General features: G+C 38.9%; 1 protein-coding gene across 3 annotated transcripts in view; it reads left to right on the top strand.

The window, feature by feature from the left end:
• ELOVL6 (ELOVL fatty acid elongase 6) overlaps window positions 1–18,220 on the top strand; it is a 133,352-nt gene that overhangs the window by 73,549 nt on the left and 41,583 nt on the right. For all 3 annotated transcript variants that reach the window (XM_077778470.1, XM_077778469.1, XM_077778468.1), the window contains one exon: window positions 5,771–5,902. In XM_077778470.1, the coding sequence (XP_077634596.1) occupies window positions 5,771–5,902 (132 nt within the window). The remainder of the gene's footprint in view (window positions 1–5,770; window positions 5,903–18,220) is intronic.

The raw sequence follows: 18,220 nt of genomic DNA, 5'->3' as shown, positions 1-18,220 counted from the left end.
GTGATCTTTCAATTCACATCTGAGAGCAAAGCAGATTAACAAAGAAGTGTTTGCAACTCAAAGCTCAGAAATCATGCATTATTTGGTTTCCTGGGTCCAACGTAACTGATAAGGATAACACCCTTTCTGGGGCACCTTGGTGGCACTCAGGCGGTTGAGCATCCAACTCTTAATATAGGTTCAGATCATGATCTTGAGATTCTCTCTCTCCCTCCTTCTCTGCCCTGCTTATGCTTGTGCATGCACATGACTACGTGCACATGTGCGCGCGCGCTCTCCCTCTTTCAAATAACATTTAAATAAAAAAAAAAAATAACACCCTTTCCTTTAGTCAGTCATGGCTTTGTCTTGCAATTATAAAGCCACTATTTGTCTGTATTTACTATGGACATATTTCCATTATTATTTTCCAAACCATTCTTTGTCAGAATTTCTGCACAGATTAATTCCCAGTTATAATTTACTTGTGAATAAAAATTGCTGGAAATCCCCATTATTTTTAATGTGGAAAAATGCCTGTATGAAGTGTCATGTTCTCAAGAATATGACAGAATCCACCTCTGGCTAGAACTCCCAAGAGCACAACTTCAGGATCCCTCTCAAGAAAACTTTCCTGGGGCACCAAGGTGGCTCAGTCAGTTAAGTGTTCAATTTCAGCTCAGATCATGATCATAAGGTTGGTGAGTTCAAGCCCCATGTTGGGCTCTGCGCTGACAGCTCAGAGCCTGGAGCCTGCTTCAGATTCTGTGTCTCCCTTTCTCTCTGCCCCTTCCTCGCGCTGTCTCTCTCTCTCGCTCTCAAAACTAAACATTAAAAAAAATTAAAAAAAAAAAAAACAAAAAAAAAACAACCTTCCTCTATACTCTTACCAAATTATGACCACCTTTGACATCCAGTGAATGCCTTGTTGGTAAAAAGCTTAGTGTTATTTCCTTCTGTCTCCAGGTCTCCAATTTGTGACTTTAAAATTACTTTCAGAACCTTGACTGTTTTCTGATTTGAATCAGCAGCTGAACTAAAGGAGGAGTCTTAAGAGATGTAGCCTCACCAATTAGCATTTGTTTCTGAGTTTCAGAGCTATCAGCCAAAAGCAGATGATGTGTTCAAGTGTTCTTTTCTTTTATCCCTCAAAGCTTTGTTTGAATTTTTACAACTTCTTGTACCTTACACGTGCATGGTAGCCCCCAAAACAAGGTCTCTAAGGCACAAAGGAGTTCAGGCCATCTCCCCAAGTTATTCATTAGCAATGATCCTGTGTTGAAACACTACCCACATGAAAGTTCACTATTCTCAAAAGAGCTCCTTTGACTCTTAGAGGAACACAAGTAAGTCAACAGAGATCCTGATGTGAGTCTTAAAGAGACTCAAGCTAGGTCCTGCTTTCAATGGAATATCAGGAGTTGGGGAAAATAAAGCATTTGAACGTCTAAGGACTCTGACAAGTGTTACTGGATAGAACAGTAAACACAAATCATTAGCAGCTACTCTGGTAAGAACAGAAAAAAACATCTAGAAATGTTTAGGACCAGGGTAGCATGATAGAGAAATCCAACTTTCTAAGGATAAAAGGAAATTTTTTAATGTTTTATTTATTTCTAGGAGAGAGAGAGAGAGAGAGACAGCGTGAGCAGGGGAGGGTCAGAGAGAGAGGAAGTCACAGACCGAAACAGGCTCCAGGCTCTGAGCTGGCAGTCAGCACAGAGCCCGACGCGGGGCTCGAACCCACGAACCGCGAGATCATGACCTAAGCGAAAGTCGGACGCTTAACCGACTAAGCCACCCAGGTGCCCCGCAACTTTCTAAGGATAAAGGATAAAGCCATTACTTGTTTTTATTAGTTACTGGCTAATTTCTATGCACATCTATGACAGAAATGGAAGGCGGAGAAAGAGTAAATACAAGCACAAGCTCAAGCTCAAAGCACTTCACCATTTCATCTGGGTGATCTTTACTTAGTTGGTTACCTTGTAATTAAAGCTACAGAAGCACCATTCTGGAAAGTATTAAGCACCTGTAGCCAGGGGTGGTGCTCAATGATATACATTTAAGATTGGTTAAACAGGAAGAGTCCCTATCATCTGGAAATTGCTAATTATCTGGTAACAAAACAATGTAGTGTTACCATTATACCCAGCTATGGAGGCCTGCCAGAATATGAAGTATTATTAGATTATCATTGAAGCATTAGGGAAGTCATCTGTGCCCATTAAATAGTAAGTGGGCTAGCAGGAGGTCATTATTCATCTTGATTATAACTGAACCTTTACAAAAGAAATGCCAGAACTGAGAGGCAGTTTGAATCCATTTAAACTACCCAGTTTGCTAAAGAAAAATGTTACCGTATTCTAAACTAAATGGAAAAATTCACAATACATTCAACTAGACATGATACATTTTGATTTCTCAGTTGAAGAGGTAAGAGTTAATGCTTTATTAGATGACTCCCTCTTACAGAAGAAGCCTAAGCTTAATTTTGACTTAACCTAAAGCATTACATATTCGGCTTTCACCACAGTAAAAGATTTATATAGTATACAATAAGCAACTTATTTTTATTATACCATGTGACTCAGATATAACCTGAACAATTTATATTTACCTACCTGGTTGAGCAAATTTTTGGTAGTTTTGGCCAATGTACAGAATGTAGCTATGTGACCATGAGAAACTAAGGTCACCAGCACCCCACCCCATCCCCCATTCCCTCTTCTGGAGAATAAGGATATTCGGCCCCATCGCTAAGGTCTCTTGCAACTCTCAAATTCTCTGAGTCTATAGTGATTGACTTGGTTGCCATAGCTATAAAATTGAAGGTTTGTTGAGATATCGTTAGAAAATATGTAGAAAAAAGAATGGTTTGTGCCAGGAAGCTAGTAGTGTGTTAGGACTAATTCTCATTTCATAGCTGCAGAAACACAAAGGAGAAAATACTGAGAGAAGATCTTTATATTTTTCTTGATTCTTCAAGGCACCTTATGTTCCCTTTAATGGCTAGAATGATAGGATCATATAAAGACATCCATTTAATTTGGTTCATAATTGCAAGTAATACAATTACTCTAACCATAACCAAAATCTGAATTAGGTTGAATGAGCAAAAGAAAGAATGATAGATAAGGAAAAGTTTTCAGGAGTATGTATATATATATACATATATTTAATTTTTATTCTCTGGAAGGTAAACAGGGTTTAGATCAAAATGTTCTAAGCCCCCAAAATATGACAACTGAAACATGAAGGAACTGAGATTCCTCTTGGTCTGTTCATAGTTAAACAACGTACTACACAGTTACACAATGAGCATGCAATTTAGTAAGAGAGTTTGAGGACTGCTTATGTCTATAACACATCAGGTACACTCTTTTCCTTCCCGAAAGTTTACCACAGGAAAACAGGGAGATCTGAGGCTACTTAACTTCTAAGCCTGTTTCCTTGTCCATAAAATGAAGATAATGATTTACCTACATTAGGAGCGATTAGGAAGATTAGAGAAAGCTTTTTGACAGTAGGTATGCCCATCCCCAGGAATCACTCCCTAAATCATACTATGAACTGTCACTTATCATTACCTTTACAATTTAGAGAATAATAAGAATTTTTTAATTTAGAAAAGAATATATACGATTTCATATGACTATTGCTTACATTAACTTGACAAAATTTTGTAGTTGTTATTTATTTATTTATTTATTATTATTATTTTTTAATGTTTTTATTTATTTCTAGGAGAGAGAGAGAGAGAGACAGCGTGAGCAGGGGAGGGTCAGAGAGAGAGGGAGTCACAGACTGAAACAGGCTCCAGGCTGTGAGCTGGCAGTCAGCACAGAGCCCGATGCGGGGCTCGAACCCACGAACCGCGAGATCATGACCTAAGCAAAAGTCGGACGCTTAACTGACTAAGCCACCCAGGCGCCCCTGTAGTTGTTTTTTAGTGAGTGTCTCCATGTAAATATAGATGGTGATTAGGACTCAAAGTAATCCAATGACGTACTCTTGTAAGATTCATATATATTCATGAACATTTTATCAAGTAGTTACTATGTGCTAGGTCTGTGTTTCCAAGAGTATTTGCAAACTTCGGTTGGAAATGGTTTATCCCATCTTTATGGGTTGATTTCTGGAATTAGCACTTTATTGTGTGGTATTCACCAAGTAAGTCACATGCATTCATTGAAGGAGGTGTGTTTTTTGTGTCATTAATAAGATCCCTCATTAGTCAGCAATACATAACCAGAGGTGTCAGCCATTAGGAAGAAGAATATGAGGCATTTTGCAAATAATGCTCCTTAGTTTAATTCATTTTGCTTTTTGTATTATGCTTGTAACTTACTTTTCAATGATTTCCCTCTTAATATAATTGAGTGGGGAATATCCATTTTAAGAAAATACTGCTTTTTTAGGAAGTTCGTTTAGATGTTTAAATTATTTACAAGGCCTCCGTTACTTTCTGTTGAATCACAGTTCTATAGAGTCTTGGGTTTTGTTTTTTTTTTTTGTTTCTGTTCTTATTGGCATTATCAACATTACTGTTTACTTCTCCTTTGTATAGTAATAAACTGGCAGGACCTAGAGATTCTATTTCATATCGCTTATACATTTCTGACCAAGAGTTCCATGCAAGCCTGACTACGGAAGAGAGAGAGAATAATGAGCTCCTGTATCTCATCATCCTTTTTGTTAATGTGATTACATCTCAGGGCTGGCTCATTGGTAGAGCATGTACCTCTTGATCTCAGGGTCTTGAGTTCAAGCCCACATTAGTTGTGGAGCCTACTTATTTTTTTTAAAAATCTAGGGTTTCCATTTTTTATCTTCAAGATTGTTTTGGTTTTCTTTATTTCCTGGGATATTTTGAAGCAAATACAAAACATGTAATCTCACCCATAAATATTAACTACTTTTAAAACTATGACTAATAACTTTCTAATTTATATTTTGAATTTATTACAAACATCTTTTTACAATTGGTTTGCTCAAATAAAGGCCTCCAAAATTCTACCTAGTATCTTTGGTTTTTTTTTTTTCCTTTCATAGTTTATTGTCAAGTTGGTTTCCAACTACCTAGTATCTTTGATTGTAGTCTCTCAAGTCACTTTTTAATCTAGAAGAGTCCCACATTTGGATTCCATACTCCTCTCACTTAGGAAATAGTTCATTTGTCCTAGAGAAGGACCCATCGTTGTATTTATCCTTTATATTTCTTATGCTTGGGTAGTAAAATCAGATTTTGATAGGATTCAATTTCAAACTTTCGGGCAAGTATACTATAGGTACCTCTATGTTCTTCCTAATACATTGTATGATGTCTGCCAGTTATCCTTATTATTAATGATAATATTGAAGCTTAGCACCTACTCCTTTGGTGGAGAAGATTTCAGAGATCCATTTAGGGGGGGCCCTAAGTTATGTAGCTTGAGTTTAGTGTTTTAATTCTCTCAGTGAAAAAATTTCTTTTTGCACCTTAATGGTATGTTGTTGAAATTTTTAAAGTCACAGAGCCAGAAAAGTAGACAGATCTATCCTGACATATGTTGGTTAATCTGGATGACCTAATTGTCAAAGGAGTTTTCCACAGAAGGCTATGGTGCCAGAAGGACTAAACATTCTCTCTTCAGCAAAGGGGCACATTCCCAAGAATATGCTCTCAGTGCTTACAAAGAGGTACTAGTATAAAAAACAACAGATAATTTAAATATAAATTTCTGACAAGTAAAAATAAATTGCTTAAAGAGTTTCATTTCATAAGATGTTGGGGTTTTGTTTGTTGTAGGAAGAAATCTTTCCTGTTTTCCGCTCTGTATGCTGCCTTCATCTTTGGTGGTCGGCACGTAATGAACAAACGGGCGAAGTTTGAACTGAGGAAGCCATTAGTGCTCTGGTCTCTGACCCTTGCAGTCTTCAGGTAGGTTTTTTGCTTTTTTTTTTCCATTTTCCCAGTGCAGTCCATCCATTTCATCAGACTTGGCTAAGGAAGCAATGACTCAGCATTTTATTTTATATCACATAGTTTTGATTGTTCAGTACATTGAAGATAAAATACAGCTGTGTCCAGAATAGGCCTCCATTGCAACCCACTTGCCATAATATACTCAGTCTCTTCTTTTCAGGCCGTCTCCTTTCTTGTCCAGACTTCTCACACACTGATCCAGTTTCTCTCTTAGGCCTAGAAGCAGTGTGTCAATTCCATCACTTGTGTTGCTTAAATAAAGATGAAGGGCTACGTGCAAGCCACACCGGTAAATTGTTGCTCTGCGGCAGAGTAGGGTTTAGATGTGCTGAGTATGCCAGGACCCCCCATTGGGCCGATTGCCCCTACCTGAGGCTGATGGGCGACCCCCCACCACAAAAGGTCTTTAAACTTCCGGGTCGGGACGCTCTAGGTACCTGGACAGGGTAGGAGTGGGCAAGGTGGGCAACTGGGGCTACACAGCCGCCACCTGGACGTGACTGCGGCTGACCCTGAAGGGGCAAGGTGCAAACCCCGACGCTTCCAGACGGTGATGGAGGCCCACCAGACACCACCTACAGACTTTGCTGTCATACCCCCCACCCCCCCAAAACCAACTAATATGTAATCAAAAAATGGCACTCAGACACATGACTAGATACCTGATACCTGTCTATGTCAGTATTACTAGACCAGAGACTGCTTTTGCCCTGCATCCCCAAAAAACACTGTTCACCCCCCATTGCCTGAGCTGACTAGCTGGCTTATGTTTATCTAACGAGTTGTCACTCTGAATTGGCTAGAACTCCTCCTAGAGGCTGTCAGGACCAAGTCTATCTCTCCAGGTGCACCTGCCAGACAACATTCAGACACACTCCTGGAAACTTGAAGGAGCCTTTCTAGTTTTGTACTATTTGATGATGTAAGCATTCACAAAAGTAATTAGCACACAGCTGGTGTCCAAACAAGTGCTAGAAAATACCTACAGTGCTAACAAAGGCACCCGTTTTGTGTGTGTGTGTGTGTCTATAGTCTATAACTAGGCTTGGGGGGAGGGGGAGTGCAGGGAGTCGATGTAGATATATTACAAAAGAAAACTATTTTAATATTTATGAATGATCATTTTTACTTTTCCACACTACCTATTAGCTGTTCTACCACTAAACAGAAATAGATGGTATCATTAAAAGCCTCATTAACCACTTAAGGCTTATTAAAAATGATCAGACAGGAAGAGGGTTTTCATAAACTCTGATGATCTGTACATTTCCATTATGTCAGAACTCTGCAGCCAAACGCTAATTCACTTGCTACTACTGACTATACTATAATTTGGTGTATTTTGTATGTTCTGGATTTGAAGTACTCATGATAGGATCTGTCACTAAAATATTCTTCCATTTCAATCTGTATTAGGACATGATGCTCTGTAATACAAGTAGCATTTTCATTTTTACACATCTAAGGTTCACAGAGCATACCTCTACTAAAGTATGTTGATATTTGAGGAAAAAGTTATCTGTTTTCAATGTTTATTTATTCTTTTTTAAAAATTTTTTATATATAGTTTTATTTTTGAGACAGAGACAAAGCATGAGTGGGGGAGGGGCAGAGAGAGAGAAGGAGACACAGAATCTGAAACAGGCTCCAGGCTCTTAGCTGTCTGCACAGAACCTGATGCAGGACTTAAACCCACAAACCACGAGATCATGACCTGAGCCAAAGTCGGATGCTTAACCAACTGAGCCACCCAGACACCCCAAATGTTTATTTATTCTTAAAAGAGCGCACAAAGGGGAGGGGCAGAGAGAGGGGGACCAAGAATCCCAAGCAGACTCTGCACTGACAGCAGCAAGCCTGATGTAGGACTTGAACTCACGAACCCTGAGACCATGACCTGAGCCAAAATCAGACGCTCAACAAACTGAGCCATACAGGTGCCCAGAGACAAAAACTATCTTTAACCTACTGATGACTTTCAGCTTTTTTTTTTACAGAGTTTTCAACAGAAGCCTTCATCTTTTGTTTTTTAAAAATCTGAACACATATGAGCAGAGTACAAGGAAACCACACTCACCAGTTACCTTGTTTTAACGTTTATCACCTATGGGTTAGTCTTCGTTCATCTGTATTTCTACCAACTTTCCTCTGTCCCCAGAATTATTTGGAAATAATACAAACTAAAATATTTCTGAATGAAATGGTACCATTTCTAAAAGTTAAGTACTCGTAAATTAAGTGACCAACCAGAGAATCATGATCTCATCTAAATTATTAATAATTCTTTATCCTTCAGGGTTCAGATTTCCCCAGTTGAAAAAAGTTTTTGTTTTCAATTTATTTTTAAGAATCTGGATCAAAATAAGATCCATTTCCCTTGGATGTTTTCTTTCAACTTATAGGTTTCTACTTTCCTCTCTCATCAGCCCTCCCCAAACTCCCAACTCCCAATACATCCTTTGAAGAAAGCACATGATTCGCCCCTTCAGTTTCCCCCAGACTCCCTGATTTTCCTGATGGTGTTCTGTGTCCTGTATTCCTCATTAGTTGGTAGTTAGATCTAGAACTTTGATTGTATTCCGGTTTAACATTTGACAAGACTTTCTATAAGAAGAAATTTGCCTTTATCAGCTATGCAGTACCCTAAAGTATATATAGTTATTACAGCATACGCAGGGTAAGACTTGATTCTTTGGCCATGTTTAGCAGCTTCACAAAAGAAAATAATTTGAGGCACCTGGTTGGCCCAGTTGGTTAAATATCCAACTCTTGATTCAGCTCTGGTCATGGTCTCACGGTTCCGCTGAAGCATGGAGCCTGCTTGGGATTTTCTCTCTCCCTCTCTCTGCCCCTCCCATGCTCATGAGCTCACGCATGCACGCGCGCGCGCTCTCTCTCTCTCTCAAAATAAATAAATGAACTTGAAAAAATAATTTGATTCCCTAGCATGTAAATAATAATTTTTTTTCTTAAGTATAATTATGAACTCATGGGTTTATACTTTCTGTGCCAATGATTTTTAGATGAATTTGATTTTGGTATATTTTATTTTAGTTCATTGCTGTTATTCTTTTTGATGCTAAATTATCAAGCTGGTGAGTCAAGTTGGCCCCTGAATCCTTTCACTTGCACTTAGTAGTGCTGATTTGGGGGGAGGAGGGGGCGGGAGAGAGAATGACAAGATGTTCAAGGCCAGGCATATTGTATATTTCTTGCCCAGAAATGGAATTAGTCATTTTTCTATCTGCTTCCTCTCATGACAAAATCCAAGTTCCCAAGTATTTATTTATTTATTTTTATCCTACAATGCATGTGGAATAGCTATTAACAATACCTTATTTCCTTAGTTATTTTAGTTATTTCCTTTGGAGCCATATTTTGTAAAAAATATTAAAAAGCAAGCCTACATAGAGCTCAAGCATGGACAGTTGAGGGTCTTGTAAAATTTGTTCATAATATTCTAATATGAATTTGGAAAACACTGATAGGATAGAATTCTATTGTTCTATTAACCAAACCTGGTTCCATGTTAGAAAGAGTATATTGAGGTTCCTCTGTGCCTAAAGAATTCTGGTCAGTGACATATTGGAAAATATATTCAATACAGAATGATATAACACAAAATACCTATATATCATTTATTAATAAATTTGAGTATTTCTAAGAGCATCTAAAGAGGTAGTAGAAAAATGTACTCAATTTTTCTATCTGTGAAAAAACAGAGGAGACGTGCTTTTATTAAAGGCTTAGTATTTCTAGAAAATAAAACAAAAAGATTTCTTTGCTGGTAAAGTGTAGTTCTAGGGGAACAGCAATTTAGAAATAGTGGCTCAGTCAGTTAAGCTTCTGACTCTTGATTTTGTCTCAGGTCACGATCTCGCGGTTCGTGAAGATCCGCGAGATCAAGCCCTGTGTCAGGCCCTGTGCTGACCATGCAGAGCCTGTTTGGGATTCTCTGTCTCTCTGCCTCCACTCACTCAGCCTTTCTCTCTCAAAACAAATCAGCATTAAAATAATAATAATAATAATAATAATAATAAAGGAGGTAAGGTTTTTTTCTGTGATATGTTATCTTGTTTAGAACAAATGAGGCAAATACAACAATGTTAATAAATCTCAGTCCTGGATATCAGATTTTTATTATTCATTTCACTTTTTTGCATTTAAAACATTTTTATTTAAAACATTCAATATATGCACGTGATCTCATACACAATTCTAAAGAATCTCAAGAATAGTTGCGGTTTTTATTTGGGATGAAGTTGATAATAAACCTTCAAAAGATGCTTTTGGGTGTTTTGGCTCAGAGATGTTTTGGTGAAAGTTGATAAGAATTTCTCTATTTTGGCCATATAGGATAACTTCCTTATTTTTATAAGCATATGTTTTTAGAGAACATTTTTGAATGGATTTTACCTTACTATATAATTCACAAATTTTTAAGTCTATGTGTCAATACAGCCTAATAGAGAAGTTTAGAAATTCCTTGCTCAGGAGACATTCTATCTTTGCAGGATATTATTTATTTGGAAAAAAGAAAAAGAACCAAAATTTTCAATTAGAGAAATTATAAATGGGGGGAGGGGAGAAACAGTAAGATTTTAATTAATTAATTATTAATTTTTTTTAATGTTTACTTATTTTTGAGAGAGAGAGACAGACAGACAGACAGAGTGTGAGCAGGGGAGGGGCAGAGAGAGAGGGAGACACAGAATCCGAAGCAGGCTCCAGCCTCTGAGCTGCCCAACGTGGGGCTAGAACTCATAAACCGTGAGATCATGACCTGGGCCCAAGTCGGCCGCTTAACTGACTGAGCCACCCAGGTGCCCCAAGTTTAAAAAAAAAAAAAAAAAATCTTTGAAAATGTGANGGGGCTCGAACCCACGAACCGCGAGATCATGACCTAAGCGAAAGTCGGACGCTTAACCGACTAAGCCACCCAGGCGCCCCGCCCCTTAGCTTTTTAAAGTAGCCAGAGATTCAACTATGACTAATTTCCAGATGCCACACACTGTGTTTACTCATGAACTGAGACAATTGAGATGAGAATTAATTTGGACATGCAGAGTACTTAAGCAGAAACAAAGCAACAAACGAACAAGCAAAAAACCCTGTCTTCATACCAGTCTATTTCAGAAAGTGGTGTGGGGTTTTCCATAGGTTGGCAAAAATTACCTATAGGATATTTTTCTTTCTGTTTTGTTTTTATTTGTTTTTTGTTGTTTGTTTTTGTTCTGTTTTGTTTTTTTTTTAGAGAGAATGAGAGAGAGCAAGCCAGGGAGAGGGGCAGAGCGAGAGAGAAAGAGAGAATCTCAAGCAGGCTCCATTCTCATCATGGAGCCTGATGTAGGGCTCAATCCCACCACCCTAGGATCATGATTGAGCCAAAATTGAGAGTTGGATGTTCAACTGACTGAGCCACCCAGGCGCCCCAACCTATAGAATATTTTTCCTCTATGTCTTTTCTTTGGGATATTGACTGAATATATGGTAGTAGCCTTCTTACAGGCCATGTACCATATAATTTATTTTTTAATATTTATTTATTGTGAGAGAGAGAGCAGGCTCCATGTTGTCAGCGCAGAGCCCGATGTGGGGCTGAGTCTCAGGAACATGAAATCATGGCCTGAGCTGGAATCAAGAGCCTGACACTTAACTAACTGAGCCACCCAGACACCCGTATTTAATTTATTGAAAGCTGTCATACATTTTGATCAAGTCGACAGAATATGATCACAACTGAGTTTTCACCAGGCATGCAACGTATTCATTTTATTTGATAATGATGTCCCCGAGGTTTTCTTGGCCACTTTCTCCCCATTACCTACACCTTGCCTACCCTGTTCAGATTCAAACCCTGAGCCGGTACCAATCAGAATATGACTGGGATGAGGACACCGTACTCCAGCCTACATTCCACCCAGTGAAAGGACAAACACTTCCTTCTTTTAATGAGATAATTCCATGTGGGATTAGGCTCTAGGTATTTGAACATATCCTTAGGGTAAATACTGAGAAAAATTCTGGTACACTGAATTAGTAAATCCTTTGGATGAGATTGTTTCTCATGGCAAAAGTCCACTTCAAGGTGCTTACGATCCATTCTTCTCTGACACTGATGAGTCATTAAATTATGATGCTATGATATCTCAGCTGCCTTAGTACAGTTGATTTCTAAAGGATTTTCTGTGTATTTATTTAATGACTTCAAGTCTTTCTAGATTGGGTGGAGACGTGTGTGCTTCTGATTCAAGCAGCTTTTACCAGGCTCTACCGGGCAGTGTTTTCTTCTCGTTGGTGGCATAAGGAGTTGCAAGGAGCCTTGTTCCAAGGAGCCTTCCAGGTCTCTGACCCAGAACAGGTCAAAGCAAGGTGTTTAGTCAGTGTACATCAGAATAAGATCTGCTGCATATTTATAGATGCCAGTATCACACTTGCTTCAGATTTGCTTACTCATGTTTCCCGGTGATTCACTCTGGCCTCAATTGTTTTATGCTTCCTGACAAAAGCAGATGTTCTATACTATGCAGGTTGACTTCTCGCCTTGTTATTAACTGGAAGTTATATTGAAACTCATTTTTATTTCCTGGCCTTATTTTAATTTTTATTAAATTTCAGCATTGACCTAAGTATAAAATATATTCAAGTTTAATAGAAAATTATTCTTTTCTTTAGTGAGATTTCCAAGAACAAAGTGTTTAAATATAGTTCAGGAAACATTCAGAAAAGTATGTTGAACAGTGCAGCGCAGCAGATGAATGATATTTAATTAAATCTACTTGTGTTTTCATACACACATGCATCAGTATTTAATATCTGGACAATTATTATCAATTATTAAGGCAAAAAATATATAATAAAACCAACAGAAACTATTCAGATGAGAAAAATATGGCATATAAAAAACTTGTTGGGGCGCCTGGATGGCTCAGTCGGTTAAGCATCCTACTCTTGGATTTGGCTCAGGTCATGATCTCAGGGTCAGGGGATTGAACACCACGTCAAGCTCTGAGCTGGGTGGGCAGCCTGCTTAAGATTCTCTCTGTCCCTGCCTTACACTCACGTGTGTACACATTCTCTCTCTCTCAAAAACAAATAAGTAAAAATATATAAAAAACGTGTTGAAGGGGAAAATCAACCTGTAAAATGAGGAAACCATGAAAATGACAAATTTCAGAGCAACTTAATCAATTTATTCTCAAACACCTCTTGTCTAGTATTTTGTTCTGTGGTTGCCAAAAGCAGTTCCCCTTGATGTAGAAGGAGAACATTACAGAGATGATTCTAGTGATAGTAATTACATAAATGAAATTGATACATGAACTATAAATGCTATAGGAGGAAATCCCTTTTGCACTGATAACAGGTTATAAATTTCACATTTTTAAATGTATCCCCAAGGGGGGCAAAAGTAACAAAGGAAATGATACCTCTAAAAAACATATGCTGAGTAATTAAAAAAAGACCGAGGCGCCCGGGTGGCTCAGTCAGTTAAGCGTCCTACTTCAGCTCAGGTCATGATCTCACAGTTCGTGAGTTCAAGCCCCACGTAGTACTCTGTGCTGACAGCTCAGGGCCTGGAGCCTGCTTCGAATTCTGTGACTCTTTTCTCTCTCTCTCATAAATAAATAAACATAAAAAAAGAAGAAAAGCAGGCTGCTGAATAATCATGGGAATGTGATATCATTTATGACAAGTTTCATAACCCATAAATGAACACTACATTTTATTTATTAACACATGTGCAGTGAAAGCATAAAAGTAACATTTGAAGGTTCAGGCTATCTCTATTTTGGGGGAAGCAGAGAGAATGACCAGATTAGAGAGGTCCAAAGGAGTCTTCAACTCTTTCTTTGTAAGATTTTTATGTCATTACAAATCAGTCAAACAAGAGAAAGATAATTGTGTTTGACACAAAGTATGGATGGAAATTTTTTTAAGAAAGCAAATAATGGAAAAAAATGTACTTTTTAATAGAAGAGCTAGCAATTGTACTTAGAAGTTTCTGATGAATGCTCGTGTGTGTTAAATAAAAGAAGGTTGGGATGCTTGGGTGTCTCCTTCGGCTGAGCATTCGACTGGATTTCCGCTCAGGTCATGATCCCAGGGGTGTGGAATCAAGCCCCACATCTGGCTCCTTGCTGAGCACAGGGCCTGCTTAAGATTCTCCTTCCCTCTGCCCCTCTTTCACTCATGCACACTCTGTCTCTCTCTCCCTCTCTCTCTAAAATTAAACCAATCAATCAAAGTTATAGCAAAATACAAATTTTGCCTGTTGATCCTCCTACTTCCTCTCCTTCATAATGACAAGTGTATAGTTAGAATTATGAATATTGTGTGCTTTCTCTTCTCTGATAGCAATCCTGAATTAAAAGTATCCTTTCAGTTATAGCTGAAAGGATAATTTTAGGACCTCTCTTTTCTGAACGTTTGTTGTTGGGCTCCTGAAGACTAGCGTTTCTATCTTATATAAACATGTATGGTCCGATCGACAACATGTAGACAGATGGACGTCAGATATTGGTCATTTAAACATTTGTTCATCACTTCATTTTGTCAAGATTTTTGTTTCTACATATAGTCTATCTGAAACTATAAAATATAACCATATATATGTATGTGTAAATAGTTTGTGCATTTTTCCGTCTCCAGATTTTGTGGCACTTTATCAAAGAATCACACCACAGAAATATTCTGCCTTCTGATGCTGTACTTATAAATTACAGCTTCTGTCTCATTTTTTAAACCATCTCTAATAGATGTATAGAAAAAATCTTACTTCCTGAAGGCAGGGTGTATAAAGGTTTTCTTTGCAGAATCAAATGGATTTTTCTCAAAAATAAATTGTTTATTGAGACGTAAAACAACAGAGACTAGAAGTAACACAATAACCAGATGACATGGTTGTTTCAAAGGTCAGGGCAAAGAATGACAGCAAAACACATTTTGTTTCCCTTCGCATCGAGAGAAATGTGAAGCATCTACACTGAATAAAAAATCCAATAAGTTATTAAGGTGAGAAGCCTAAAAAACAATGAAGGCAAAACAGTCCAGTGCCATAAGAAAAAGAATCCCTACATTTACTCACTACTTCCAGAGCTGGCTTCCTTGCCTGATGAAGGGCACCACGTTTTTGTAGCTGAAGGTGCCGATGTCTGGTCTGAAAGATAATGGCTTTCTTTAAAGCATTGTGAGATGTTGAGTCCCTTTCCACCTAAGAGCTGCCGTGGTACTATTCTTTGTGAATAGGTACTACTTTGTGAACGGTACTACTCTGTGTGAATATCCATTTTGTTACTCTGTTAAACAATTTGTGTCACGACGGAACTAGCAAGCAAATCACCGTTGCAGGATAAAAAGAACTCTTTTCCTGCCTGCTCCTCTCCAGGATGTGTGTGCACCACACACACACACACACACACACACACACACACACTTTTCGGCACACTCTCAGCTTCTTGGGAATGTTATGCCGTACCCCCTTTTCAGATACAACCCAAGTAAAATGCTACTTCAGCCGAGACCTTCCATCAAGTTCCAGTGCGGACAAAGAGTTATCTGTGATTCTCCCCTCCGCATTTCATTAGTTCTGCCAGAAGCATCAATAGTGGGAAACAGACAGGAGTTACAGGACATAGGCTATTTCATTAGCATTGTGTTTTTTCTTTAGATGTTTAAAACTGGAACCTTTGCCAGAATAGACTGTAGCCTCAAATTACAATGAAGTGACAGTAATTGAATCACTTGACTCCTTGTAAAAAACCAAGAGCAAGAATAAAGATAAGGAAAAGGCTACTCTCCATCCTTGAACAGTAAGATAGAGCTTATGAGCTGAGAGCTATACACCCTCGCTCACTCTGGACACTCGTAGCTCTATGCCCATTGTCCCAGTGTAATTATTAATAGCTTCCCTCTCACTCTCAAAATGTCCCAATTTGAGTGGTAAATGAAATGGCTATTCTATTTAAACCCACTGAGGAATTGTGTTGGCTCAGTGAAACAGAAAAAGGAAAAATACTAATAATCATTTGCCAACCTAGCCTAACAGGTTTTTATTTTTAGCATTGACTCTCACCTGAAACTCTCCTGTCTGCAACATGTCCAAATGTTTGACATATCATCCCTCCAATTTAAAATATTCAAGCCAAGGGGTGCCTGGGTGGCTTAGTCGGTTAAGCGTCCGACTTTCGCTTAGGTCATGATCTTGCGGTTCGTGGGTTCGAGCCCCGCGTCGGGCTCTGTGCTGACTGCCAGCTCAGAGCCTGGAGCCTGTTTCAGAGTCTGTGACTCCCTCTCTCTCTGACCCTCCCCTGCTCATGCTCTCTCTCTCTCTCTCTCTCTCTCCCCCTCCTAGAAATAAATAAAAACATTAAAAAAATAAAATAAAATATTCAAGCCAAATCCCTTTTTTTGACCCCATAAAATATCTCAAAATTTGTCACTGTTTTCTTAGCGAACATCTTTAAGTCATTCAAAATACACAAATCTCTTTCAACCAGTCACTAGGTTGTACAGTTACTCTTAAATGTCTAGAGTAGCTGTCTACACCTCTCCATTCCCATGCTGGACACTCCAGTCACGACCTTTATCCCTTCGCTTAAATATTTGCCACCATTAATTGCTACCTCCCACAGGTTTTCTCTATCCAAGCCCCTCTACATACCATCCCATTTTCCTGTAGAAACCTTAACTGAAACCCCTTTGCCTATAGGTTAACACTTCAGTCTGTCCATAAAACAATTATAATCTTACCTGGACCCACCTTTCACCACTTCCCTATACAGATTTTCCACCCAAGCCAACAGAGGTTTGTTTATTGCCTGCAAAACACTTTCCCCATCCTAATTTCACATCCTTGTATACACCACCTCTTCGTCTCTTTCTCCATTCTCCCTCCATTTTTTGCCTTAGCCATCGTGTTTTTAAAATTTTTTTTTAATGTTTTATTTATTTCTGAGAGAGAGACAGTGTGAGCAGGCGAGGGTCAGAGAGAGAGAGGGAGACACAGAATCTGAAGCAGGCTCCAGGCTCTGAGCTAGCTGTCAGCACAGAGCCCGACCCTGACGTGGGGCTCGAACCCACAACCATGACATCATGACCTGAGCCGAAGTCAGACACTTAACAGTCTGAGCCACCCAGGTGCCCCCAGCCATCGCTTTGACTTAGCTTAGAATGCCATCTCTATAAAGGCTTAGCATACATCATTTGAGCAGGTGTCTCAGTTTCTACTTGTTACTATGTATCACTTAACCAGACCACATGCACCCCTGTGTTCATTGCAGCGTTATTTAGCGTTATAATAGCCAAGACACGGAAGCAACTTAACTGCTCATTGATGGATGAATAAGTAAAGAAAAATATATATATATATAGTGGAATATTATTAGCCCATAAAAAAGGAATAAAACTGGGGTGGTGCCTGGGTGGCTCAGTTGGTTAAGCGTCTGACTTCACCTCAGATCATTATCTCACAGTTCATGGGTTCGAGCCCCATGTCAGACTCTGTGCTAACAGCTCAGAGCCTGGAGCCTGCTTTGGATTTTGTGTCTCTCTTCCTCTCTCTCTGCCCCTCCCCCACTCATTCTCTCTCCCTCCCTCCATCACTCTCTCTCTCTCTCTCCTACAAAAGGAATAAAATCTTGTCATTCGTGACACTGTGGATGGGCCTTGAGAGCATTATACCAAGTGAAAATGAGCCAGACAGAGAAAGACAAATACTGTATAATCTCACATATATGTGGAATCTTAAAACAAACAAGAAAACTGCAAACTCATAGAGAACAGGTTGCCAGAGGCAGGGGATAGAAGGTGGCAATAGGACCAAAACCGTACAAAGTGCCAGTTCTAAAATGAGTACATCATGTGGATGTGATGTACAGCATGGTGACAATACAGTAATACTGTATTGTGCATTGGACAGTTGCTAAGAGAGTAAGTTTTAAAAGCTCTCAGCACAAGAACAAAAATTATAACTGTTGATGGATATATTAACTAGAATTATTGTGGTGATGATTTTGTAATACATACAGATAGTGAATTATTAGGTTATACACCTGAAACTAATATAATGCTGTATATCAATTACACCTCAATTGTGAAAAAAAAAAGAAAGAAAAAAGAAACCTGAGATTAATGTCATGTAATTGCAGGGCTCTTCCAAAGGCCTGCAAAGCCCTGCACACTCTGGTCTTCGTTACTCTGTGACCTTTCCCCCACCTCCCTTTCCCCTCCTCCACTCCCCCTCTGTCCCTCCCCTGCTCCCCCCCGCCCCCC

This window comes from Crocuta crocuta, unplaced genomic scaffold (assembly GCF_008692635.1).
Source record: "Crocuta crocuta isolate KB4526 unplaced genomic scaffold, BGI_CrCroc_1.0 scaffold587, whole genome shotgun sequence".
NCBI lineage: Eukaryota > Metazoa > Chordata > Mammalia > Carnivora > Hyaenidae > Crocuta > Crocuta crocuta.
This window is presented reverse-complemented; position numbering and strand designations above follow the sequence as displayed.